Genomic DNA, 27,906 nt, shown 5'->3' on the forward strand with positions numbered 1-27,906 from the left:
GTGGGGACGGCGACTTTCAAACACGGCTCCCCGTTCGGATACGAGCCCTCGACTACCGGGCATTGACGGCACGGCGACAACCTCACCCACCGCCAGATCGATTGCGTGAGTCTGCCAGCCCGGCCGCGGTCGATTGGTTGCGTCTGGCCCGGCCCGGCCCGGCCCGACTCGATTGTTCAGGTTGATTGGTGGGGCCTGGCGGTGGTCTCGGACTCGGAGGCGGCGGGGCCCCACGCCTCGGTGGTAACGGGGAGTCCGGAACCGGGGCGGCTGATGATCCGCGGGGAGCCGCTGTTGCGGCGGTTCTGGGCGCTGAACAGGTGAAAGCGAGCCCATTCCTACCATTTGCTCCAGATCCCAGATTAACCCCCGACCCCCTTCCCACCTTATCCCCTGATCTGAGCACCAGCCCCCATCTCTCGAACCCTCCAAGGGACAACCCCGGGCCCCTTATACTGAAAATGCTTCATGTTGAAGCTTGTGGTCGGCATTCCGGACCCGGGCACTACATACAATGTCCGACCAAGGTCAGCATAATCACAACAGCAGAACATCAAAACTGTAGACGCTGCAAATACAGTACTCAGCAGCTCAGGCAGCTTATGTGTAGAGAGAAACAGAATCAACGTTCCAGGCCTTTCGACAGAAAGTGAGAAAACAAGAGTTTTGAAATGCTGAGAGGGAGGGATAAAACAAAGGTCAAATGTGATAGCGCAGCCAGTGTTCCCAAGCTGTTTTGTTGTTTACAGAATTGCCTGTTCAATCGTTTAAAGACTGAGAGAAAACACAAAAACGGAATATGTAAACGGCGAAGTGCAGGTCAGAGCTGTTCAACCGGACAAAAAGGAGAATGCTGGAAATGCCAACACACCAGTCAGTGTTTCTCGGGGGCTGAAATCCGTTCCCACGTGTTATTTTTAGTCCTTTGCCAGTCGTCTCCATTCAGTGTCCCCAGACTCTTGATCCCTTAGCCAGTGAGAACAACATCTGCCTACTCTGTTTATGCCTTTCTGAGCTTAAATTCTTGCAAGCTCTCTTAGAACAATTCTGGCTTCTCCAGTACATCCATTTAACTAAAGACCCTTATCCTTGGAATTATTATCATAAATCTCTTCTGCGACTGTTGTAGGTTACAACAGGACATTTTAGGGTGCAGAGCTGGCTGAGAAGTGGCATAGAGCTTAGATACTTATTAAATGGCAGAAAAACTTAATAACTATTTTGAGTCCATCTTCACCCTGGAAGACACCGCCAGTATGCCACAATTTCGAGAGTGTCAGGGGGCAGAAGTAAGTGTAGTTATTAAGGCAGAGATCCTTGGCAAGCTGAAAGGTCTGCAGGTGGATATGTCATCTGGATCAGATAAACTACACCCCAGGGTACTGAAAGAGATAGCTGAAGATATCATAGAGGCATTAGTAGTGAATTTTCAAGAATCACTAGATGCTGAAATGGTTCGAGAGGACTGGAAAATAGCAAATGTCACTCCACTCTTTAAGAAGGGAGTGAGGCAGAAGAAAGGAAACTATAGGCCAGTTAGCCTGACTTCAGTAGTGGGAAGATGTTGGAGTCGATTATTAAGGATGAGGTTTCAGAGTACTTGGAGGCACATGACAAAATAGGCCAAAGTCAGCATGGTTTCCTTAAGGGGAAATCTTGCCTGACAAATCTGTTGGAGTTCTTTGAGGGAGTAACAAAGGAGAGTTAGTGGATGTTTACCTGGATTTTCAAAAGGCCTTTGCGCTGCACATGAGGCTGCTTAACAAGATAAGAGCCCATGGTATTACAGGAGAGATACTAGCATGGATAGAAGATTAGCTGACTGGCAGGAGGCAAAGAGTGGGAATAAAGGGGCCTTTTCTGATTGGCTGCCGATGACTAGTGGTGTTCCTTAAGGGTCTGTGTTGGGACCACTTCTTTTCACGTTATATGTCAATGATTTGGATGATTGGTTTGTGGCCACGTTTGCAGGCGATACAAAGATAGGTAGAGGGGAAGGTAGTGTTGAAGCAGGGAGTTTGCAGAAGGACTTAAACAGATTAGGAGAATGGAAAAAGAAGTGGCAGATAGATATAGCGTAGGGAAGTGTATGATCACGTACTTTGGTAAAAGGAATAAAGGCATAGGTGGGGAGAAAATTCAAAAATCAGGTGCAAAAGGACTTGGGAGTCCTTATGCAGGATTCCTTTAAGGTTAACTTGCAGGCTGATTTAGTGGTAAGGAAGATAAATGCAATGTTAGCATTCATTTCAAGAGGACTAGAATATAAAAGCAAGAATGTAATACTGAACCTATATAAGGCATTGATCAGACTGCACTTGGAGTATTGTGAGCAGTTTTTGGCCCCTTATTTAAGAAAAGATAAGTTGGCATTGCAGAGGTTCCAGAGGAGGTTTATGAGAAAGATTCCAGGAATGAAAGAGTTAATGTATGAGGAGCATTTGATGGCCCTGGGCCTGTACTCGCTGGAGTTTAGAAGAACTGGTGGGCGGGGGGATCTCATTGAAACCTATCAAATATTGAAAGGCCTCAATAGAGTGGATGTGGAGAGGGTGTTTCCTTTGTGGAGGAGTCTAGGACCAGAGGGCACAACTTCAGAATAGAAGGATGTCCATTTGGAACAGAGATGAGGTGGAATTTATTTAGCCAGAGGTTTGGGAATCTGTGAAGCTCATTGCTACAGGTGGCTGTGGAGTCTATGACATTGGATATATTTAAAGCAGAGGTTGACAGATTCTTGATTAGTCAGGCATCAAAGCTTACGAGGAGAAAGCAGGAGATTGGGATTGAGTGGGATAATCAATCAGCCATAATGGAATGGTGGAGCAGAGGTCTGGTATAGAACAGTACAGCACAGAAAGAGGCCTTCAGCCCATCTAGTCCATGCCGAACTATTATTCAGTCTCACCCCATCAACCTGCACCTAGATCGTAGCCCTTCGGACCTCTCTTATCCATGTGTGGATCCAATTTTCTCTTAAATGTTGAAATCGAACTCTCACCACACTCTGAGTGAAGAAGATCCCCCTCATGTTCCTCTTAAACATCACACCTTTCGTCTTTAACCCATGACTTCTAGTTCTAGTCTCAGCCAACCTCAATGAAAAAAGACTGCATTTACCTTATCTGTGTCCCTCATAACTTGTTATACCTCTCTTTCCATTTCTTACACTCCAACCAAGCAATAAAGTCCTTACCTATACAACTTTTCAGGTCCTCAAACCTAGCAACATTCTTGTAAGTTTTCTTTGCCCTCTTTTAATTGTATTGATACATTTCGTGTAGGTTGACCAAAACTGCATGCAATACTCCAAATTAGATCTCACCAACATCTTATACAACTTCAACATAACACCCCAACTCTTGTATTCAGTACTTTGATTTATGAAGGCCCATGTGCCAAAAGCTTTCTTTATGACCCTATCTACCTGTGATGCCACTTTCAAGGAATTATGGATCTGTCTTCCCAGATCCCTTTGTTATACTGCATTCAACAGTGCCTTACCTACCGTTCACTGTGTAAGACCTACCCTGTTTGGTCCTACTGAAGTGCAACACCTCGCACTTGTCTACATTAAATTCCATTTCCCATTTTTCAACTCCTTTTTCCAACCGATGCAGATCCCTCTGCAGGCTTTGATAGTCTTCTTCGCTGTTCACTATGCAACCAGTCTTGGTGTCATCTGCAATTGCAGCTGGAGTTCAATCTGGAAAATTGTGAAATGGTTCTCTTTGGAAGGTCAAACTCGAAGGCAGAGTACAGGGTCAATGACAGGGTTCTTTAGCAGTGTGGAGAAACAGGGATTTAGAGGTTCACATCTGTAAATCCTCAAAGTTGCAGCTCAAGTTAACAGGCTGTGGAAGCTTTAGAGAGGTTGCAAAAGAAATTTATCGGGATCCCGCCTGGATTAGAGAGCGTGTCTTATGACGGTAGGTTGAATGAGCTAGGGCTTTTCTGTTTGTGAGGAGGAATATGAGAGCTGATTTGCTTTACAAAATGATAAAAGACATGGATAGAGTAGATAGCCAGAGACTTCTTGCCAGGAGAAAATGGCTATTGAAAGGAGGCATAACTTCGAAGGTGTTTGGAGGAAACTGGAATGGAGGTGGCAGAAGAATGTTTTTGACACAGAGTGGTAGGTGTGTGGCTGACGCTGCCAGGGGTGGTGATAGGGGCATATAAATTAGGGTCGTGTAAGAAACTCTTGAGGCAGACGGATGAAAGAAAAATGGAGAGCTCAGTGCAAGGAAGGGTTAGATTGATCTTAGATTTGGTTAAAGGGTCAGCACCACATTTTGGATCGAAGGGCCTGTACTCTGTTGTACTGTTCTATGTTCTAATTGTCCTTAGCCCTCTGAAAATATTTAGCCTTAGCCTGTGGTCAGTTTTCCCATACATAAACCCAGCTGGCTTTTGTTTGAGTTGAGTTCAGTTAAGGTGATCGGCCTGCAAAGCTGGGATGTTGGATATCCAACAAACACAAGTCAAAAATATCTGTCCGGATTGCTGATTTCCACTGTTGGACATGGTATGAATCTCTGATGTCTGTTATTATATGTCCTTGTGCTCAATTTGTCTCTCAGAATCCAGTATTTATCCCTTTCTGTCCTTGAGAAGGTGGGGTGGTGGGGTGAGTCGCTGCCTTCAACCAGTAAATCAGTTGTGGTGATCACACTGATTTGTTGCCTTGCCATTTCACAAGTCGTTTAAGAATCAGTCCTCTGTGTGGATCACATGGAGACCAAACTGGGTAAGGAGGGCAAATTTCTTCCCCTGAATGACGTCAGTGAACCAGATGGGTTGTTATGGCAATCCAGTAGTTTTTATGGCTTCATTACTATATTCCAAAACAATTAATCAAATTTAAGCTGCACAACTGCTGTGGTGGGATTTGAACTGGGGTCCCTATTTCTGATGACTGGCCCAGTAATGTAATTGCTGAATCACCACCACTCTTGTCCCGTGTACACTCTAGTTTGCTTTGGAAACTTCTTATTGTCGATTCGTACTCTGTTCACTTTAATTGAGGCAGCTAGCTTATCAATATCGACTGCAAGTTAAAGATTGCCAGAATTGTAGGTCTGTTTGCTGACCCCATATGTACACCCATCCTTGGGAATGTTGCCACCCGGAAAGACGGGGGTAGCAGATGCTTGAGAATACCTCCTCCTGTTGCTCTTCTCCAAGTCACCCCCATCCTGATTTGTAAATCTATTGTCGTGCCTCTCTCGTTACTGGATGTAAATCCTGGGACTCCCTCTCACACTGCACTGTGTAAGCACCTTCACCGGACTGCAGCAGTTCAAAACACGGCTCATCGCTTCCTTCTCAAGGATAGTTAAGGAATGGGGAATAAATGCCAGTCTTGACAGTGATGCTCGGGTACTGAAAAATGAGTTTTCAAAAATAATTTGATGAAAGATTTTCAATAGATTGACATTGAGGTTATCTGTAGTAATTCCTTAGAATTTTCTTCAAAATGATGCACATGTTTCATTAGGAAAAAATTAATTAAAACAAGGAAGATCCACAAATAACCATGATTTCCCTTCTTAAATCAGGCTTTGTATCACAGGAGGTAATCAACATGCTCGCTGTGTGAGAACCTTCTCCGTTACTGATGCCATGAATGCACTGAGGCCATTCTACCTCGCTGTACACCCAGATTTCTTTGGCCAACATCCGAGAGAGAGGGTAAGTGGTGTGGGTGGGTGCTGTGCTGAAGAAACTAATGCCTTGAGAGGTTTTCGAGGGCCCAGAGGCCAGTTACTGGAACAGCTTTTACTATTCCATCTATAAAATCCTTTGAGTTACAGTACTGTGCAAAAATCTTAGGCACATATATATAGCTAAGGAACCTAAGACTCCTTCACAGTATTGTATTTGTCAATGTGGGGTGGAGAACAAGTTTCTAAAATCTGGTGGGAGCAAAGGATATTGGGAATGGCAAGGGCAGAGTGCCGTGGGAGGGGTGTGGGACAAGTGGCAGAGAAGGAGTGCCAGGGGCAGGGGGTGGTGTGGGTGCAGACACACCCAGCCCTGAGACGCCAGGCAAAGTCAGTTGATTCCAGACATTGGCTTATTGATCATTTCAGAATGTTTCTCTGGTGCTTTCCACTCCCTCCTTTTCTCCCAACCACGATTCCCCTCCCACAGCCCCCTTCCCACTCTCAGCCCACCCTAGAGACTTGCATCAGAATCAGATTTATCATCACTCACATATGTCTTGAAATCTGATATTTGTGGCAGTACAGTGCAATACATAAAATTACTACAATGCTGCACAAAAATCTTGGGCACCCTAGCTATATACATGTGCCTAAGACTTTTGCACAATACTGTAGTTCTGCAAGGTGCTGTAAGAAAATCTGTTTTTTTTGTGCAGGACGTGAATGAGAATTCTCTCAAGAAGCTGAATAACCATCTGGAGTGTCTGCAGCGACCTGGGCACAGAACTCCTCAACCGACCCAGCTCACTTTCTATGTCAGAGAGACCACAGGCAATGCGAGTGTTGCTCAGTGCGTGAATACTTCAGGTCTGTCAAGTCAGTTGTCACATTGACATGATTGCACTTGCAACATGCCTGACTTAAAGCCTTTGTCAGAATGGTTTTGGTATGTGGAGTCTCAAAGCAGGACACAACTGGAGGCATAGAGCTATAGAAATGTACAGCGTGGAAACAGGCCATTCAGCCCAGCTCATCCATGCCAACCAGTGAGAACTCATCCGTATTAAGCCCTTTGCGCAGCACCTAGTCGATCGCACTCTATACCAGGTGATCCACGTGCTGATCTCGACACTTTTTACATGGTGTCGGCGACTTTACTTCCACCACTTCTGTCAGGCGGGCTCTCCAGGCACTCACTCCTCTCTGGGTAAAAAGGTTCCCCCTCAGATCCCATCTGAATCTCTTACCCCGTACCCTAAACTTGCGTGCTCCAGTATTATCTTTCTCTAATTTGGGAAACAATTCCTGTATCTATTGTATACACCTCAATTGTGGTGTACCCCTTAATCCCCTCCAATCCAGGGAGAACAGACCCAGCTTCTCGGTAACTGAACAAAGTCTGTGCCCATCACCTCTTGCCTAGCTACTGAATCAGGAATTGTTTGGTTTAAGTCCTGGTCCAGGACCATGAGCAGGATGAATGGGTCCAGTTGAAGAGTAGTCATTGGGCTGAATCGCCTCTTCTTGTGCGGATTTCGCAATGCGCTTTAGTAAGTTTGTTTTAATAAGGTTAATAAACAATTATTTTGCTTAAGCTGGAAAGTTAAAGGCAAATGATTTATTTCAGGGTTTCGAATTGTCAGCTTCACCCTTCATACTCAGGACCTTCTCAGTACTGTTGTAAATATCTTGAAATGCTGCAATTTATCCAGTGACCATGTGCAGCAGTCAGAGGTTGCTGTGGACTTCTCTCATCAAAATGGAACCATTCCATTCAGTCGACCCATCCGGTGGGATAAGACATATTACACCTTCACAGGATACCAGGACCCAGAGGAGGAGCTGGGTTCTGCTCGGCAACTGGAACCTACACTCAGGTATGAGTGCCTCCATATTCTTAGAGAAGCTAGGTTGTGCGGACGGGTCTTCATCTGGTGAGAAGTAATTCCCGTTGTTGACATTTCACGTTGGGGCTCAGTGTGCAGCATCCTTGCCTGTGGGTCAGGTTTATGTGTTTTATCTGCACTGCAGGGACTCGGACAGCCGGCCCAACCATCACCTCAGTGCTGGTGCAGAATGGAAACTGATAACCCACCCCTCTCTCAAGTGGATGTGAAAGAGTTCACAACCTCCTTAACACATAACTCGCGTGACTGGAACAGAATCTCAAGTCAGAAACCATAAGACACAAGAACACAATTAGATCATTTGGCCCATCAAGTCTATTCCACCGTTCAAGCTGATTTATTATCTCTCTCAATCCCATTCTCCTGCCTTCTTTCCACAACTTCCCGACTAATCAAGAACCGATCAACCTCAGCTCTAAATATACCCAATGACTTGTCCTCCCCAGCCATTTGTGGCAGCAGGTGCCACAGATTCTGTCCCTATGGCTAAAGAAATTCCTGCTCATCTCTGTTCTGATGGGATATGCTTGTATTCTGAGGCTGAGCCCTCTGGTCCTCGACTCTCCCACTCCCACAGGAGCAGGAGTCACCCCCTCAGGCCCCTGAAGCCTGCCTGCCATTCAGTATGATCACAGCTGATGTCTCCTGGGTCTGTGTTGGCGTTTTGAAAGGGCTCCCAGTCACCTGACAAACTTCACCCCCACTGCAACAACATGGTAACTTTGATGGCTCATGTCTATGGATTCCCAGGTCCTGCTGAACACCCAAATGGCTTGCCCTTTTAAAAAAAATTCTTCTGTTTTCTTGTCAAAGTGGATAAGTTCACATTTCACCACATTATATTCTATTTGCTGTGTTTTCTCTCTCACTCTCACTCAACCAACTTGTATCCCTTGTGGCCGCTGCACAGCCCACTTTTCTACCTAGCTTTGTATTGTCAGCAAATTAGGATACGTTCTTTAATTCCACCCTCACAGTTACTGTTACAGAATGCAGATGCTGAGGTCCCTGCACTGATCCCTGTGGCCAACTTGTTGAAATTTGGGTGACCCTCAAAACCAGAAATTAGTGTATTTGGACCAGAGAGCCTTTAAGGACCAGTGACACTGATCTTGATGTTCCTTTTGTAGGTTGTGGTTGAATAAAAATGTATCTCTCGCCTTAGAAAGACTGACTGCCAGTCTTCCACTGCGAGATGACCTTCAACGCCTAAAAACAGAGCTTTGTCAGCAACTGGAGATAACCGATATCAGGTATGTATGCTGAACACAAACTCAAGAAACAGAGAGAAACACTGTGTCATTTAGAGGTTTTTAAATGTGTCCTTGTGTGGTTTATTAATTTGTGATCTTGTGCCTCAGAAGTGCGAGCCCCATCTAGTCCTTTACCACATCCTGGACATTTCTTTGGCAAGTTCCAATTCGATGTTACATTTCAAGATGTAGGGCTGAACTAGACTTTTGCTGTCTCTTTGTCCTATTTGTAGGGCTGAACTAGACCTTTGCCGTCTCTTTGTCCTATTTAACCATGAACTAACACTCTAACCCGGATTCTGTTCCTACCCTGCCTGTTTACTGAAACCCTCGCCTGGACTCCTGTTATTTCAGAATTATCCCGCTCTGTCTCCGCTACCTGTCAACTAACTTGCCCCAGTTCCCACTTGCCCAGCACCCTCTGTGCTCATTTACGTACACCAACATCCTGATTTTAAATTGAAATTTTTAATCATTCCTTTCAAATCCCTCCATGGGCCTCTCTCTATAACCTTCTTCATGTCTCCAACTATCCATCCTGTACCACCTGGGTTTCCACCACAACTCTGTAAACTCTAAGCTTTGTCACTGCAACACGACATCACTCTTGTCTCTTTTAAGTCACTCCACAAAACCTTCACTACTAAGCTTTTGGTCAGCTTCCCTGGAGTTCCACGTGGATTCATGCAGACTTGGCTTAATGGCTTCATTATGGAATGCTGTGGAATATTTTGCCATTGTTTTATAAATATACAGCCACTCATTTATTATGTCCCAGAGTGTAGGTTTACCTGCAGTGTATAATAGTGTCTGTCAGAGTGGTGCCGGTATTGAGGGCTTCAGCTGATCATTAAGAGGCCTTCCTGTTTTCACATCACTGCAGTAAAATCCATAAAAGGATCAGGACTGATCTGGTGTCTGAATAAATGAGTCATGGCCAGTCAAGGTTAATGTTCACATAACTGCTTCAGAGAGTCTCGTGATCTCTGCCAGCTGGAAAGCTAAGGGGCAGCAGGTGCGTGGGAAGCCATCACATTCACGATTCTTCCCAGTCACACAGCAGCCTAATTTGGAAATAGGTTGTCAATCCCTGTTGCTGGGTCTGATTCTAGAACTGTCTACCTCACTGCAGCTTTCCTTACGCCTTCTCAAGGAAAAAGGTTGGGCCTTGTCGTCATGTCATTTCCCAGAAATGGACTTTAGAAACACTGTGATCAGTGGACTGGGAGGGAACTGGTATCAGTAAGGGAAACCAACTGGATCTTGCGCATATTCAAAAGTATAAAATGAAAAACTCCACTCATTGTTACATGGAAAAATCCAGCAGTCAAACTTGGCCATCAGAGAGATTCCCTTCCTTCCCTTGAAGTAAGTTGTGGAATCTCTTACCCTCTCCTGGAAGATGGCATACAGACCTCATTTAATATTTCCAGTGAAAGGCAGCCCCTCAGATTTAATGGTCAGGTCTCTGGTGTGGTGCTTTAACCCAGGGGTCCCCAACCTTTTTTGCACTGCGGACTGGTTTATTATTGATAACATTCTTGCGGACCAGCTGACCGGTGGGGGTGGGGGGTAGGGTTGCCAACAGACAAGAGTAGCAGTCAAATACGTTGTGTTAACCCCTAGAAAGACTACAATTACCATGAAGCCATGCGCGGGCACCAGTGCACATGCGCGTACGTACCAGTTTTTTTTCCCTCCAAATCGTTTTTGGCGATTCTGTTTGGGGGGGGGGTGTTAATCACGACCGGAATATAGGTGATAAGTGGCTAATACACTCAATTTTGTTTCTAAAAGGGTTTATCTAACGATTTTAATATTAAACACACAGCGCATATTTTCCTCACATGAATATAGTGATAAGTCGATTATCAGGGGAGGACAGGGGAGGTTGAAGCAAGTGTTGAATGAACTTCTAGTAGAAGTGGTAGAGGCAGGTTCAATATTATCATTTAAAGAAAAATTGGATAGCTATATGGACAGGAAAGGAATGGAGGGTTATGGGCTGAGTGCAGGTCGTGGGACTAGGTGAGAGTAAGCATTCAGCACGGACTAGAAGGGTCGAGATGGCCTGTTTCCGTGCTGTAATTGTGATTATGGTTATATAAGTCACTTATAGCATCATAACATTTTAAGTAACGTTTGGATATTAAACACACAGCACATATTTTCCTCGTAAGAACATATAAAATAATTGCAACACACCGATATCGTTGAATCAGTGGGAGCCCTGGGCTTGTTTTCCTGTAACAAGACAGTCCTATCGAGGGGTGATGGGAGACAGCGATACTCGAAGGGGGTTCCTTATGTCCAGTCTATTCCGCAATTTAGTTTTCGTTGCATTCATTGCAGAGATATAATGTTGAAAATGGAAGCAACGTTTTCAGTGCTTTCGTGGCTATCTCAGAATACTTAGCCTTGACTTTGATCCAGAATGCCGGCAGAGATGTTATGTTAAACATACTTTTCAGCCCGCCGTCATTTGCAAGCTCGTGGAGTTGATCTCCTTCCCGCCCTGACACGGATGACGTGCGGGTAACGACCTGGCATGCGTAATGGCTCAACAGTGGGTGTGACAGGGAATGAGGAAAGGTGCAGCTGACTCATATCGCCAAATCATATCGTTTCCTCGCGGCCCAGTAGCACATGCTTTGCGGCCCCTTACCGGTCTGCAACCCGGTGGTTAGGGACCGCTGCTTTAACCCACAAACTTCAGAAAAGGTGTGCTTCACTCACGCTGTCCCATGCACACACACTTTGATAAATTAAAGTTGTAAAAATGCTTCTGATCCTTTAGTGCATGGAGCTGTGCTGTGGTAAGTTGATCCTAATTTTCTTCTTGGCTTAGATGGCGGAAGAGTTGGGGAGTGGCTCATCGGTGCAGCCAGCTGCACAGCCTGAACCGATTTGCCCAGCAGAACTCTGCAGTCTTGCACAATATCAAAGGTGTGTCTTCAGATACTCACCCGCTCTCGACAGACTGATGGTATGCAAGTAAAACCTGTATCCAGAATTCATTCTGCGCCACTTAACCGCCTTTAACCACCTCCCACTGACATTGAGGCACGAGAGATGGCTGATGCTGCCGCCTGGGGCAAAAAGCAAAGTGTTGGTGGATCTCAGTGGGTCAGGCAGCATCAGTGGAGGGAAATGAATAGTTGATGTGGGTTGAGACCCTTCATCTCTTTCAGTCCACAGATGCTGTTTGACTCACTCAGTTCCTCAAGCATCTTGTTTTTACTTCCTCTGCTGACACTGTTTGATGACCTAACTGTTTGATTTGCCCCCCAGGGTTTGATTTATGTGTTTTATGAAAAATAAAACACGTAAATTGCTTCCCCAGTGTCTTTCAGCACCTCAACAAATTCCAAATTGCTATTAAGCCAATGAGTTAATGTGTGGTGTAATCACTGTTGTGACACAGGTAACATGGCAGCCATGTTATGCATAGCAAGCTCCCATAAACAGCAACGTTATAATGACCAGATAATCACTTCTAGTTTCATTAGTGTTGGCAGTACAGTAATGAGAACTTTGTTGAAATAGTCTATGGGATGTTTCTGATCACAAGTGAAGGAAGGAGTGCCTCAGTTAAATGAGTCATCCATGACACTGTGTCTTTAACAGTGTGACTCTCCCCCAGCACTGTGGCTCACATTCTGAAATGTCAGGAGTGGGACAGGACTTGATTTTGCCCTGGGGGTGAGATTGCTGACCCCTAAGCTAAACTCTCCAGAGCAGAACGTTTCCTCGGGCAGAATTGCCATGAATAAGGAGACTGGTTTCTCACAAATGAGATCAGGGAGCCCTAAAAGCAAAGGGTGACTGGAACCTGGTAATCGCTCAACCAAAGCATAGTGGGAATCAGAGGATAATCAGAATCTCCGGGAATTCGGTTGGTTTAGAGCATTGAGAAAGGTGGAGCATTGAAGGATAAACCAATTTGAGCTGCAGGTCTGCCATGATCCTTTTGAATACAGGAATGGCTTCGTGGGGCAGGAATGGCCTCTCCAAGAGCCTTTCTTCTTTCTCTTTCAGTACTTGTGCTCACTGACCGTGACTAAAGGCATTGCAGGAGGTTTGTTGGCTGTTACTGGGGTTTGTAGGGATTGAAGAGAATAAGAACATTCTCAGCCAGCTGGACAGCAGTAGACATGTCAACTGGTCCAAGTAAAGAGTCTCAACCCGAAACGTTAACTGTCCATTCCATCCCCCCCATCCCCACAGATGATGCCTGCCCACCGATTCCCTCCAGTGGAGGGGTGATGGAGGATGGTAAGGCCAGCTGTGTTGGAGGCTGAAGACTGGTTGAGGGGAGACCGTTTACCTTGGTCACTTTGGATCTATGCATGTCTTTGGCAAAGTAGCGAAGGCCAAGAGGAGACTTAGTAGAAGTATTCAAATAGTGATACAGTAAATAAGAAAAAAAAGTATCTCCTATGGTAAACGGGTTTGTAACCAGAAGGTACAGAATGAAGGAATTGGCAAAGGAAATAGGTGGCACTGAGCATTAATTTGTACAGTGATTGTGATCTGAGACATCATGGTAGGGCTGTGTGGAGAGAGGGGACTGGGAGTAACTGAGACTCTTCAAATTTTGAACAGGTAGGATGTGTGGAAAACCCTCATAATGTGCAGTATCACACTGTGATATTGTGTTTAGAAGACCTTGGTGCTGTGATGATGGAGAACTTCGGGGAAGTTCAAACAAGGCAAGTATTGGGACGTGTGGAGCCAACTGTTCACGTTTCCAGATGGGAATTAGAACAAGGTGGCAGCACTCAATTCACTCACGTACTCGGTCACAAACATCTCCTATCTGGCTGGCCTCATGCTTCCTCCTGCAGGAGGTTGCAGAGAATCTGCCTCTGTAAATCAGAACTAGTACGTGTCTGAGAACTTCCCAGGCTTTTCTCAGTTCTGACTCTTTGGGGAAATTATTGAACCAAAGGAAGTCTGAGCAGAGGAAGGGCCTTCCGCTCTTCTCTCAATGCTGTACACTTTCCCAAGCTTTTCAGTCATGCTGCAGATTCCTGTTCAAACCTAACCCTTGGGCACTAACATTGAAACCATAGGGTTTTACTGGAAATTGCAAGTGAACTTTGGTGTGCTTTTAGCTTCTTGTCCTGTAGACTGCTGCTGGCTCCATTTTCTTTGCACCAAGACACTGCTCTAATGCTTCAAATTTCCCAAGCTACCTGCCTCTTTGGAGCTAAGATATATGAGTTCATTGACTTTGATGTATAACCTTTCCTCTCTCCCTTACCCCCTTTCCTGAGCATTTTCCTTATCCCTCCTCACCTCCTTATCAATTCCACTACTTTGAGAAACAAAGAGGTGGTCAGTCCTTCGAATTCTCTCTCAACACAATGCGCTTGCTTTAATTAAACATCCCTGGAATTCTGCCCACCCCTCAAATTTGAAAATTGAAATTGACCCTCACCATCTGCAGTGTTTGGAGAGACGAGAGGAGGCGGGCAGAGAATGGGACTGGACGTGAGTTCCAGATTTGCACTGGTATGACCCTTTTATTTCCTGAATCTTGTTGTGCCTTTTGTTACTGACACCACCTGTCTCCTGACCAAGTCCTTAAATCAGATTAAACACCCTTTTAGAACTACTCCCACCCTTAGTCTTCCAAATGCAGGGACCACGCACCTGGGTGTGGAGTCCACCCTATTAGTTTATCCATTTTACTCCTGATATCCACATAATAATTCTGCACTGTGTTCCCCATAACGCCCAACTTCCTTCCTGAGATGTGGTGACCATAATCTTGAATTGGGAATAATCAATTTAAAATAGAAGTCTGTGGGGGTACATTTTCTGCATTACGTGTTGAAGTAAACTGCTTATGCTGTGTTCTGGATTTGGCTGTTTTCTGCACAGGGTGTACAATAATTTTTGCAGAGCACTCTGGAATGAATGCCGCAGGGCAGATTATGTTGGGAACTGTAGATGTCCATCATCACTGGACAAAAGTAAGTCAAACTAATTAGTAACAGCTACAAACGTTCTTAGGTACAGCTTGTGCATTTGTGTGTTCAGTATTTTGGTGCTAATTGTATTGTCTCAGCTTAGTCTGGCTGTGCCCACTTCATGTTCGTAGAGTGACAGGAAGATGCCATGCTAATTAATAAAGATTATCTGACCCTTCATCTCATTGTTACATGGGGAAACAACTTCCAGTTATACACCAAGAAATCTTTGATAGCAAGATGTGATAGCAAGGATCAATGGCTTAAAAATAGTCAAAAAGTTAACTCTTAGCAAGCGGTTTAAAAGAGAAAGGTTTAGAGAAAAAATTTCAGACGTTAGGAAATGGGCAGCTGGAGGCACCAATGGTGCAATAATTGAACTCTGGGACCTTTAGGAGGTAGAATTAAAGGAGTCCATAGATGAGCAGGTTCTTGGCCTGGATGAGTTTCTGGAGGTTGGGAAGGGTCTATCCATGGAGGACTTAAAGCCAGCATGAGACTTATTTACAATTTGTGCATTGAGCCATGATTTGATCTAGATGAGCAATGAGGAGTGAAAAGTGAACAGGACTTGGTGCTAATTATAATAGTTGGTATTAGGATGAGTACCAAATTCCGTAAGAGGTGAGAGGCAAGTAACGAATGTAACAAAGGAATAAAGTACTTGAGATATGTGTAAATACACCAAAGATTATTGCAATAAATCTTTAACCTGTTCTTACTTGAAGCTGTTGGAGAGGTTGCCTACCTACTATGATCTTCACCACCATGTTTGCTTGTTGGAAGAGAGGATCAGCTTCCTTCTGGGAGACATGGAGTTAATTTACAATGAAGACCTGCAGCCTGTGATGATGCTAGAGGATTATTACAGAATGTTAACAGTCTTCCATCAGAATTTGACTGTCAACCGACCTCTGTTTCATCCACGAAGTCTTAAAGGACTGCAGATGATTCTAGAAAAGTGAGTGACAGCAAACAAAAAGTCTGATCCATGAGTGTCTGAGCTTTGCCTCTGAAGTTGTTAGGGTACTGTGCATAACTTGCTCTGAGAGGCCGAAATAGAAAAACATAGAAAACCTACAGCACAATTCAGGCCCTTCGGCCCACAAAGCTGTGCCGAACATGTCCTTAGAAATTACCTCGGGTTACCCATAGTCCTCTATTTTTCTGAGCTCCATATACCTATCCAGCAGTCTCTTAAAAGACCCTATCTTATCCTCCTCCACCACCGTCGCCGGCGGCCCATTCCACACGTACTCACCACTCTGCGTTTTAAAAAAACCTTAACCCCTGACATCTCCTCTGTACCTACTTCCAAACACCTTAAAACTGCACTCTCTCGTGCTAGCCATTTCAGCCTCGGGGAAAAGCCTCCGACTATCCACACGATCAATGCCTCTCATCATCTTATACACCTCTATCAGGTCACCTCTCATCCTCCGTCGCTCCAAGGAGAAAAGGCCAAGTTCACTCAACCTATTCTCATAAGGCATGCTCCCCAATCCAGGCAACATCCTTGTAAATCTCCTCTGCACCCTTTCTATGGTTTCCACATCCTTCCTGTAGTGAGGTGACCAGAACTGAGCCCAGTACTTGCAAGTGGGCTCTGACCAGGGTCCTGTGTAGCTGCAACAATAGTGAATGGGTGGAGTCTGAAAAGTCCAAGGATAATTTTGCTTTGCGTGCTGCAAAAGAGTTGCCCAATCTGAGTAGGCATCTCAGCTGCATTTAACTTCAGTTGTATTTATATAATGGAGAACTTGTTTTCTACTTGTAAGCAGCAGTTACAAATGTACACAATGAAGTGGCCCCTTGATCCTGCTCAACCCACATTAATGGCTGATCTAATTGTAACCTTAGCTCCTCACTCCTGCCCCTTGCTTATGTAACCCTGCCACCGGGCTCGTATAAAAACTTGGCTTATCAGCTAACTCTGCTAACAGCCACATCACTCAGCAGTGAGGAGGCCACCTTTCATAAGCAATAAATGTATAGGGTTGGTATGATTTGGGGTTCAACCAAACAGAAAAGTTGGGATGTTCCAGTTGAGGAACTTGATGATTGTAGTGAATGCTGTGCAAATACTGCCCCGTACACAGTTATCAATTGTCCAGGAAATAACAGATCATACACTGGCATAAAATTACAAAGGAAGTGTATTTACCAATATTTCAACTTTAACAGACAGTTAACAGAAAAAGAAAAGAAAAATATAAGGGCCTATTACAGTTAAACTAGTCCAATCGTGCACATAAATGTTGGAGCTCATTACTGTGGTAGTCAGGTGTTATCGCTTTACCCACGCACTGAACCGATGTCCTGCGTGAGAGACACCAGCCACAGTCAAAACTCTCCTCGAAGACCATCTTGAACAAACTGGCTAACTCAGGAGTACTGGCACTTATTCCTTGGAACCATTTGTCTGCACAAAATACTTCTTACAGTGGGGTCTCTCCTTCGAGCAGCATTCTGCAAGCAGTTTGCCTTGTGCCCCGCTCTGCAGATCCTGCCAGAAGACCCCAAACCAGACTACTGTCTTTCAGAAACCTGATCCCGCCCAGCTCTCCCAAATCTTCCATCGCATCCCACCGAGCAGAAAGTTACAACATGAATCAAGACAAACCCGATTGTCTGACACAACATTCCTAACTAGGACAAAATGGTTCTTTATCTTTAGCCAAAGCCAAAACACTCTACAGAATACACTGCTTTACAGAAAACTATTAAAATAAAAACACCTCACAGCATAGCAATAGAAATCTTAACCAAGGCATGACACTTAACACGTGTACATCTACCTTGGTCTTAAACCCTGCTTCCACTCTCCTTTGGGGATGCCTTTCACAGACTCTGAGTCCTCCAACAGAAAAAAGAATTGCTTTGTCCCTGTCCCACCTCCAGTTCCACTGTTATTTCAAAAGTGCCAAGTTATTTTTTGGTCTCATAACTTTCACTCGGAGGAGAAATGAAAACCTTTTGCTCAAGATTCTACCAGTCTTTTGAAGAGCAAAGGACTAACTTGCATCCGAGTGAATAGTTATCTCTCCGCAGCCAAAAATAATTAACAGTTGTCCCATTGCTCTTTCTGAGCACTTGTTTCTGTAATTTGATTCTGACATTTCCTCTAATAGCTCTTTAAAAACAATACTTTGGTTGTGACGTTCTGAAGTTGAGAGAGGCAGTCAGGGTCACGTTTTAAATGTTCCTTTATACTCCTCCATTCTTTCAACTGTGTCCGCTAACCAGATGTTGTTCTGTCATTTCAGAGGCTCTTCTGCACCTATTCTTCTTAAGACAGGCCAGCTGAGAGTGCCCGTCACTTGTGACCCCACTGCCTTGCAGTGGTTTATTCTGAGCCACACACAGACAGCCAGAGATTTCCTGAGGAACGAGGAGGAGTAAGTGAAAGATTCTAACCTGTCGCACGCTGAAAATGAGAGAGTGTAACTTGAAAGCAATCCAATAGGATTGGGATATGTGATCTAGGTGTCATATTGACACACTGCATGCTTGCACATGAGGTGTGTCCAGTGTGGTTTTGGAAACTGGGTGAGTCACTTAATTGTTTCTCAGCTTGTGACTTACAGTAGAATGGAAATGGGAATCAAAACCAGTTAGTGCGCTGCTACCGATTTTAGTTATCCTCCTCAAATGATTATTTCATTGCTGTAAAAGTATATGCAACTTCAAACACTAGTGTTTGTGTTCCGCTTGTGTTTCTCTCTATAGCCTTATATTCCTTTCTCCTTCTCTGGCTTCCTCTTCAACATGTCCATGCTGTTCACCTTGATCAGTGTGATAACATTGTCCCAATTTCCTACAGATTTATCAATGACCATCTCAATTTTGACACTCTTGTGTAGCACGTTGGGATATTTACCAATGTAAAATGTTATCCACTTGCAAATTGTTGATTACCACCCATTCAGGGTGCTCTCATTAGAAGCCAGTCCATTCTAGGTCAAGGATATTACTTACTTACTGAAGTTTGTTCAAAATGAGCAAAATAGAAAATTCTGAAGATTTGCAACTTGTCTTACATCTCAGTTCCCTGAAATTGATACACAGTTTACGCCTGAAAGTCACTAATCACTCTTTTCCAACAAGTTCTAGGCCTACATGTTTTTACTCCAGAATATTATGAACTTTTTTTTCAATCCCAATAGGTTAAAAGTACAACAGGAAGATCTAATCAAATCTTGCACAGAGAGGTTTTGGCTCAAGAGACTGTACAGAGAGCAAAGTGTATCCAGCGAACAGATGATACAGTCATGTAAAAGACTGCTTGAGGAACAGATGGAGTTATCTGGGATACACCTGTGCATTTCACATTTCTACTCAGTGTTACAGGATGGTGACTTGTGCATTCCCTGGAACTGGAAACAGTAGATGGGGGAAAAAAAGCAGAGAAAACAGTTGGGTGGTTTCTGCTAGGATGGAGCAGTGCCAGGTGACTACATGAAATTCACATGTGAAAACTGGACACCTGCATTGTTTTTTTTTGGAAGTGCAGTTGACATCCAGGGCTGGGAAATCCTAGCTTGGCAACTGTATTCTGATTTGTGCAAATATAACAGCATATAATATGCCAAATGTGATGAGTCCCACCAGTTCTTCCATCTGACTCGTTGTTCTCGGTATTTCCACGAGTGCAGCCAGTTCGTACTCAGGCAAGAGGATTTGCAAGCCTCCTTCAGTGAAGGAACTACGAATGCAGGCAGTTTTTGGCTGAGATTTTGAAGCTTCACAAAGGATTGTGGAACTTACCCATTCTCTCAGCAGGAATCTTTGTGCAAGATTAGTGAAATCTTGGTGGTGATTACAGGAATGCTTACATAAGGAAGAGTACAATGATGCTTGGGCTTAGCCAATGATAGCTCAGAATTGCACTGCAAAGAAATTCCTCCAAAATCCAAAGGAGAAAATAACAGCAAATACCATCCAAAGAGGAAAGAAAGAGACATAGTACTGCAGGTGCTGTTATCTGCTGGAGGAACTCAGCAGGTTGAGCAGCATCGGAAAAATTCTTCATCTTCAGAATAAGTCCTTTCCTGATGAAGGAGCTGCAGGTACATTTGACCCTCAGACCTGGAAGCTGAGCTGTTATAACTCTTCATTGAACTGCAGTCCTTGAGGTGGTGTGTGCCCGGTCTGGGCTGGTTAGATGCCGTAGAATTGCTGCCTCTGTTGTGGTTTATTCTGTTGACTGCAATTCTTCAGCAGGACACCTTCACAAATGAAGCTAGTTATCAACTGCAAGCAGAATATATCATTACCACCAAATAGAAGTGAATGTTTAACACCCCATCACCATTCAAGGGAAGTGATTTTAGTGCTCCCTGTCCAAATAATTTTGTTACAGCACAACATATTGGATTACCTTAAAGTCACTTTCAAAGTCAAATGGTTTATTATACAGTGATTAGCAATTTGATGTAATGTACTACAGTGGATTCTGGTTACATGGGGCAGCCACTTATTTGGAACAACCCTTAAAGAACAGAATTAGGAAATAAGTCGGGATTCCCTTTGTTTATTTGGAACATTATGCTGCTTAACTGAGACAGGAGACTGTTACCAAACAGGTTTCACCTAGAATCTGTGGCATGCACTTGTGTGGCCATTAGGTATTACGTGCGTAGAGAGAACACTTCATAAATAGCATCGGATGTGTGGGTTTGTGTTCAAAAAACAGTGATTTTTGTCACTGATAGTTGGTGAGAAATAAGCAGTAAGACAATTCGGAACTGTTTTCCTCACTACAGTTTCAAACATTCAGACTTGGGGATGCCAAAAGGGGCTAGGAGTGAAAATTCAACTATTTTGCTACCAGCAAGTAGGAACTACCAAGTATTTGAAGGCAACGACAATCACCTTGAAATTTACAAAAAAAATGATTTGGAGAATACTATCGTCGAAAGCATTATACGAAGGCAGTTCATTATTTACACTAGGTGTCTGCGCTGAATTTGTTCATTTACAGTCAATCAAAAGAACACAACAGCATACACTGGATGAATTCCTCTGATAATTATGAAGTAATACAGTTTTATAGTACTGTAGCAGTATGGGTAGTGTTCTAATTTGTTCTGTATTTCATTTAAATACATAATTTGTAACTCAGATAAACGGTAGTTGTCTTTTTTATGCCTTTTTTACAAATTCCATGAAACTTAAGCTAATTAGAGCAGCCACTTAATTGGGCCAAAATCTATTGGTCCCAATGTGTCCCAATTAACCAGATTCCTCTGTATTAATGTTCAAGCTGAACTAATACCTTTGATATTATTAGCCAAAGTGCCAAACCTTGCCTCCCAACCTCATTTTCTGTTCAAGGCACCTGAGGGCAGAGGAATATTACAAACTGAAAATCTCTTCTTTTGCAATGTTGACGGTTGCGCATTTTATTTGAAGCTTTGGTTCTGAAATTCGAGTGGCTGCCAGCAGTCTGTCCACTGCTGCTGCTTATTCTCCATTTGCAAATGAACTTTCATCTTCATACCTTGAGAATACAAAAGCCAGTAAATTAAAATACCTTCTTGAATGTGAAACAACGGATATGTTCCAAAAAATGAATATCTTCTCAGCACAATCTGCTGAGACACTAGGACTCTGAATATTGCTTGCATTTGTTACTAGAAACATTTTCATTGCCAATAGCATTTCCAGTTCTAACAGGAAACAAGGAATTGGGAGTAGTTTATGTTACAGGTTGAGTACCCCTTATCTGAAATCAAGTAGGGTAAGTAGGTTGTCCCGTGATTAGGTTAGGGTTAAATCGAGGGTTGCTGGTCGCACAGCTCAAAAGGCTGGAAGAGCCTATTCTGTGCTGTATCTCTAAATAAATAAATAAGATTAAAATCTTTGGGTCCATGTTGCTCTGATTTGAATTACTGAATACATGTTCAAGAAAGAGGATTCATACAAGAATATAATAAGTAAGCCATAGAACTCTTCAAAGCTGATGTGCTATTCACCAAAGTTGTGGCCAATCAATTTCAATTCTACTTTCCTGTCCTATATAATAGTGCTCAAAAATCTGTCCGTGGCAGCCTTGGTGATCAAGAACCCACTGCCTTCTTAGGAAAGAATTCCAAAGATTCATAACATTCTGAGTGAGACTTTCCCCTAATCCCAGGCTTAAAAGCTGCAACACACTTATTTGAGATTATGACTTCCTGTGCCTGGACATTCCAATCTCTGTCAATCTTAACTAGGTAGGAAGATGCCAGCTGCTTCTTAAACCATGTGCCCACATCATGATGACCTCCACTAAGCATCTCTTCCCTTTCCCTCCTTTCAGAGGCACGTAATCTATGAGACAAAGGAACTAAAGCCACTCCATGAAAGTACAGGCAATGACCATCTCCAACAAGAGAGAATCTCACTACCTACACTTGACATTCAATACCTGACAACACTGGAGACTCGGATTCAATCCTGACCTGTCAGTGTGGAGTTTGCATGTGCTCCCTCTGAACTGCATGGGTTTCCTCTGGTTTCTCTCTACATCGCTAAGGTGAAGTGGCTGCTGTAAATTGCCCCTAGTATGTATGTGAGTGGAAGCGTCTGGGAGGAGTGGATGAGAATGTGGGAAGAATTGATTAAAAAGGTTAATGATGACCAACTCAAAGCCCTTCACCATCTACAAGGCACAAAGTCAGGTGCGTGATGGGATGCTCTTCTTTCGCTCAAATGAGTGCAGCAGAAACAACTTTCAAGGAGGTTAACACCATCTAAAAATAAAGCATACCACTTGACTGGCATCCCATCAACTGCCAAAGTATCCCCTCCCTCCACAGGCAGTGTATATTGGCTGCAGTGTGTACCCTTTACAAAATGCCCTGTAGTTACTTGCCCAAGCTCTTTTGTAACAAAATCAGCTTCACTTGTAACACCACCTTATAAACCTGCAACCTCTACCACCATGGACAAAGACAGCAGGATCTTGATTACACCAAGACTTGTAGGTTCCTTATAATTCTTAACATCATCCTGTTTTGGAAAAATATTGACCTTTCCTTTTGCTGCATCCAATCTTGGAATTCCTGCTCTAAAACATCATAGACACTTTCAGCAGAAGGACACAGGTTTTTGAAGATGGCTCAGCACCATTTTCTTGAGGGAAATAAATATCTTGTTAGCAATGCCTAGATCCTGAAAGTCAAAACAAAATAGTTCCTCCTGAACCCTGTTCCCTCTGACAATCTGTAGCAATCCAGGTGATCACTTGTACTGAATGCTATATGAAAGGCTGGATGCTTTACAGATAAGGGGCAGCCCAGTGCCACAGCTAATAAGACCATAAGACATAGGAGGAATGAGGTCATTTGGCCCATCAAGTCTGCTCCGCCATTCAATCATGGCTGATCCTCTCCTATCTCCACCTCAACCCCGGTTCCCGGCCTTCTCCCCACAACCTTTAATGCCATGTCCAATCAATCTCTGCCTTAAATACACCCAATGACCTGGCCTCCACAGCTACATGTGGCAACAAATTCCACAAATTCATCGCTCTTTGGCTAAAGAAATTTCCCTGCATCGCTGTTTTGAAAGGGTGCCCCTCTATCCTGAGGCTGTGCCTTCTTGTCCTAGACTCTCCGACTATGGGAAACATCCTTTCCACATCTACTCTGTCTAGGCTTTTCAATATTTGAAAGGTTTCAATGAGATCCCCCTCATCCTTCTGAATTCCAGCAAATACAGACCCAGAGCCACCAAATGTTCCTCATTCCTGGAATCATCCTTGTGAACCTCCTCTGGACCCTCTCCAATGCCAGCACATCTTTTGAGGGCCCAAAACTGGTCACAGTACTCAAGGTGAGGTCTCACCAGTGCCTAATAAAGCCTCAGCATCACATCCCTGCTCTTGTATTCTAGACCTCTTGAAATGAATGCTAACATGGCATTTGCCTTCCTCTTCCTCACCACCGACTCTACCTGCAAGCTAAACTTCAGGGTGTTCTGCACAAGGACTCCCAAGTCCATCTGCATCTCAGATTCCTGTATTTTCTCCCTGTTTAGAAAATAGTCCACACATTTATTTCTACTACCTAAGTACGTGACCATGCATTTTCCAACATTGTATTTCATTTGCCACTTTCTTGCCCCTTCTCCTAATCTAAGTTCTTCTGCATCCTGCCTGTTTCCTCAACAATACCCGCCCCTCCACCAATCTTTGTATAATCTGCAAACTGGGCAACAAAGCCATCTATTCTATCATCTAAATCATTTACATACAGCTTATAAAGAAGTGGTCCCAACACCGACCCCTGTGGAACACTGCTAGTCACTGTCGGCCAACCAGAAAAGAATCCTTTTACTCCAACTCGCTGCCTCCTACCAATCAGCCAATGCTCTAACTATGTTAGTAACTTTCCTGTAATACTTGGGTCTCTTAACTTGGTAAGCAGCCTCACGTGTGACACCTTGTCAAAGGCCTTCTGAAAGTCCAAGTATACAATGTCCACTGCAATCCTTTTACCTATCCTACTTGTAATCTCCTCAAAGAATTCCAACAGGTTCGTCAGGCAGGATTTTCCCTGAAGGAAACTATGCTGACTTCATACTATCTTGTCCAGTGTCACCAAGTACTCCATCACCTCATTCTTGACAATTGACTCTAACATCTTCCCAACCACTGAGGTCAGGCTAACTGGTCTATAATTTCCTTTCTGCTGCTTTCCTCCTTTTCTTAAAGAGTGGAGTGATATTTGCAATTTTCCAGTCCTTTTAACACCATGCTTGAGTCCAATGATTTTTGAGAGATTATTTCTAATGCCACCACAATCTCTAACACTACCTCTTTCAGAACCCTAGGGTGCGTTTCCTCTGGTCTGGGTGACTTATGTACCTTTAAGTCTTCCAGCTTTTTGAGCACCTTCTCTCTTGTAACAGTAACCGCACCCACTTCTCTTCCTTCACACACTACAACATCAGACATACTGCTAGTGTCTTCCAAAGTGAATACTCGTTTAGTTCATTAGCCATCTCCTTGTCCCCCATTATTATTTCCCTGGCCTCATTTTCTAATGGTCCTGTAGCCACTCTAATTTCTCTTTTATTTTTAACATACTCTGATATTATTTGCTAGCTTGCTTTCATATTTCATCTTTTCCCTTTAATGACTTTTTTTAGTTGCTCTCTGTAGGTTTTAAAAACTTCCCAATCTTCTACCTTCCCATTAATTTTTGTTTTGTTGTATGCCCTTTCTTTTGCTTTTACAATAGCTTTGACTTCCCCTGTCGATCACGGTTGTACTATTTTACCATTTGAGTATTTCTTCATTTTTGGAATACACGTGTCCTGCACCTTCCTCATTTTTCCCTAGAAATGCACACCATTGCCACTCTGCTGACATCCCTGCCAGCAGCTCCTTCCAATTTACTTTGGCCAACTCCTCTCTCATATCACTGTGATTTCCCTTACTCCACTGAAATACTGCTACTTCAGACTTCACTTTCTCCCTATAAAATTTCAAATTGAACACAATCATATTGTGCTCACTGGTTCCTAAGGGTTCTTTTACCTTGAGCTCGCTAATTGCCTCCGGTTCATTACATAACATCCAATCCAGTATAGCTGATCCCCTAGTAGGCTCAATGACAAACTACTTTAAAAAGCTATCACTTAGACATTCAACAAACTCACTCTCTTGAGATCCATTACCAACCTAATTTTCCCAATCAACCTGCATGTTAAAATCTCCCATGACAATCATAACATTGCCCTTTTGACATGCCTTTTCTATTTCTTGCTGTAATCTGTGGTCCACCTCCTAGCCACTGTTGGGAGGCCTGTATATAACTTCCATCAACGTCCCTTGTAGTTTCTTAACTCAACCCACAAGGATTCAACATCTTCCGATCCTATGTCACATCTTCCTACTGATTTGATGCCATTCTTTACCAGTAGAGCCACACCACACCTACTGCCTACCTTCCTATCCTTCCGATATAACTGGTAACCTTGGACATTCAGCTGCCAACTACAACCATCCTTCAGCCACGGCTCAGTGATTCCCACAACATCATACCTGTCAATCTGTAATAGTGCAACAAGATCATCCACCTTATTTCTTATACTCCGCACATTGAGATACAACACCTTGAGTACCATATTTGCTATCCTTTTTGATTTTGCGTCCCTAATGTACTGATACTCACTCTGTTGGCTCCGACTATGTCCCATCACCTGCCTGCCCTTCCTGACAGTCTGACTGCACGCTATCTTTACTTTTTTACCATCTGTCCTATCTTGAGTCCCTTCACTCCAGTTCCTATCCCCCTGCCAAATTACTTTAAGCCCTCCCTAACGGCTCTAACAAACCTGCCTGAGAGAATATTGGTCCTCCTCGGGTTCTGGTGCAACCCATCACTTTTGAACAGGCCATACCTCCCCCAGAAGAGATCCCAATGATCCAAGAACCTGAAGCTCTGCCCCCTGCACCAACTTCTCAGCCACGTATTGATCTGCCAAATCATCCTGTCTCAACCCTCACTGGTGCGCGGCACAGGCAGCAATCCAGAAATTACTACCGAGGAGGCCCTGCTTCTACCTAGCTCTCTAAATTCTCTTTTAAGGACCTCATTGCTTTTCCTTCCTATGTCATTGGTACCAATGTGTACCAAGACCTCTGGCTGCTCTCCCTCCCTCTCTGAAATGTGGACGGGCTCAGAGACAGCCAGTGCCTCAGTGCCAGCGACAATCCTGACATTGGGTGCTATCTGTATGAGTATGTACATTCTTGCTATGCGTTTCCTCCACATTGGTATATTAATTGGCCTCAAAATTGCTGGATATAGGTGAGTGGCAGAATCTTGGGCAGGTTGCTGGGTGTGGGGTGGGGGGGAATCAGTGGAATGTGGGGAGAATAAAATGTGATCAGTGTAAATGAGAGCTGATGCTCAGCATGAACGCTATGAGCTGAAGGGCCTGTTTTGTGCTAACTGTAATCTCTATTCTGATCAATCCAATTCCTTCTTGAAGGAACAGCATCTCAATGTACTAGCATTTAAAAATGTTTTTAAAAATCTTTTTATTGATACAATCTTCTACAGCTATAAAATGATACAAGACTTCAACAAATTGATATATATACAGTTAATGAAGCTGAAAAAATATCAAAAAATATATGATATTGAAAAAAAATTATAAAGAAGGAAAAAAGATAACCCCAACTAACTAAAAGAAAAAAACCCACTAACTACAAGAGAAAGAAAAAGAAAAAAGAAGAAAAAAAGAGAAAAAACCATTAGGATCAAACTCCTGGAGCAGTCTGTGTGTATGTATATATATGAAATATCATCAACTGCCAATTCACATTTACATAAAATAAGATTAGAAGGAAACCATATAAATTAATTCAAATATTTGGCAAAAGAGCCCCATCTTCTCTCAAAATCGAATCGAGGATCAAAAGTTCTACTAATTTTTTCCAAACTAAGACATAGCATTACTTGGGAAAACCACTGAATTAATGAAAGGACAGAGGTATTCAATAAAATAGCCCTACTTGCCAACAAAATGTTCAATAGTTTTTGAAACTTGTTTTTAAGCCAGCTAGTGTAAGGAGATGTTCTATTAAGTTAAAGGTGAGGGGAGAGAAAACAGAACTATCATGATGCTGGCTTATCTGACAGGACAATGACAGAGTGTGACAACAGTGAGTAAATATTAGTCTAAACCAGGGGTTCCCAGCCTGGGGTCCATAGACTCCTTGCTTAATGGTATTGGGCCATGGCATAAGAAAGGTTGGGAACCCCCTGTCTAAACAAACAGAGCCTATCAGAAATGAGCAGTTGACAGAACAAATTTCAGACTGAAGAAATATTTGGCCTGGGTGCACCAAACACTGCAGACTTACTCTTACACTGAGTTTTGCTTTCGGCCACAAATTGGACCTGCCCAGAGCTGTAATTACGTTTCTTCCAGTTGAAAAGTTTATGGGAATGTTCTTTGTCCTCATGAACTCTGTGCCAGAAGATGCTCCTAGACAATTATTCTGGATCCACTGATCGAGAAAGTTGTTGAAAATCCTGGTATATGGTGTTACATCCAAGGTACCTGTAAACACAAAGCACAATTTCTACATTAAAAT

General features: G+C 43.5%; 1 protein-coding gene across 4 annotated transcripts; it reads left to right on the top strand.

Moving 5' to 3' along the window:
* Nucleotides 1-38: 38 nt before the first annotated feature.
* Nucleotides 39-27,906, top strand: tcaim (T cell activation inhibitor, mitochondrial). Of its 4 annotated transcripts, none has more exons than XM_072260886.1 (10): nt 39-105; nt 5,562-5,694; nt 6,386-6,536; nt 7,297-7,546; nt 8,707-8,829; nt 11,678-11,775; nt 14,719-14,810; nt 15,536-15,768; nt 18,074-18,205; nt 18,974-21,673. In XM_072260886.1, exons 2-10 carry the CDS (start codon nt 5,626-5,628, stop codon nt 19,194-19,196), a joined length of 1,371 nt encoding a protein of 456 aa, XP_072116987.1. In that variant the 5' UTR covers nt 39-105; nt 5,562-5,625; the 3' UTR covers nt 19,197-21,673. The 4 variants fall into 4 exon arrangements, with proteins under 4 accessions (XP_072116987.1, XP_072116977.1, XP_072116996.1 ...); XM_072260876.1 differs by lacking the exon at nt 39-105 and adding an exon at nt 113-320; XM_072260895.1 differs by lacking the exons at nt 39-105; nt 18,974-21,673 and adding exons at nt 405-527; nt 22,111-27,906.

This window comes from Mobula birostris, chromosome 1 (genome assembly GCF_030028105.1).
Source record: "Mobula birostris isolate sMobBir1 chromosome 1, sMobBir1.hap1, whole genome shotgun sequence".
Lineage (NCBI taxonomy): Eukaryota > Metazoa > Chordata > Chondrichthyes > Myliobatiformes > Myliobatidae > Mobula > Mobula birostris.

What these genes read in the sequence shown, in the direction of transcription:
- tcaim (XM_072260867.1), top strand. Translation starts at nt 469, where the DNA reads ATGTTGAAGCTTGTGGTCGGCATTCCGGACCCGGGCACTACATACAAT. An exon ending in ACATACAATGTCCGACCAAG is followed by an intron (nt 528 to 5,561) that starts GTCAGCATAATC and finishes TTCTTAAATCAG; the next exon opens with GCTTTGTATCACAGGAGGTA. An exon ending in TCCATCATCACTGGACAAAA is followed by an intron (nt 14,811 to 15,535) that starts GTAAGTCAAACT and finishes TCTTACTTGAAG; the next exon opens with CTGTTGGAGAGGTTGCCTAC.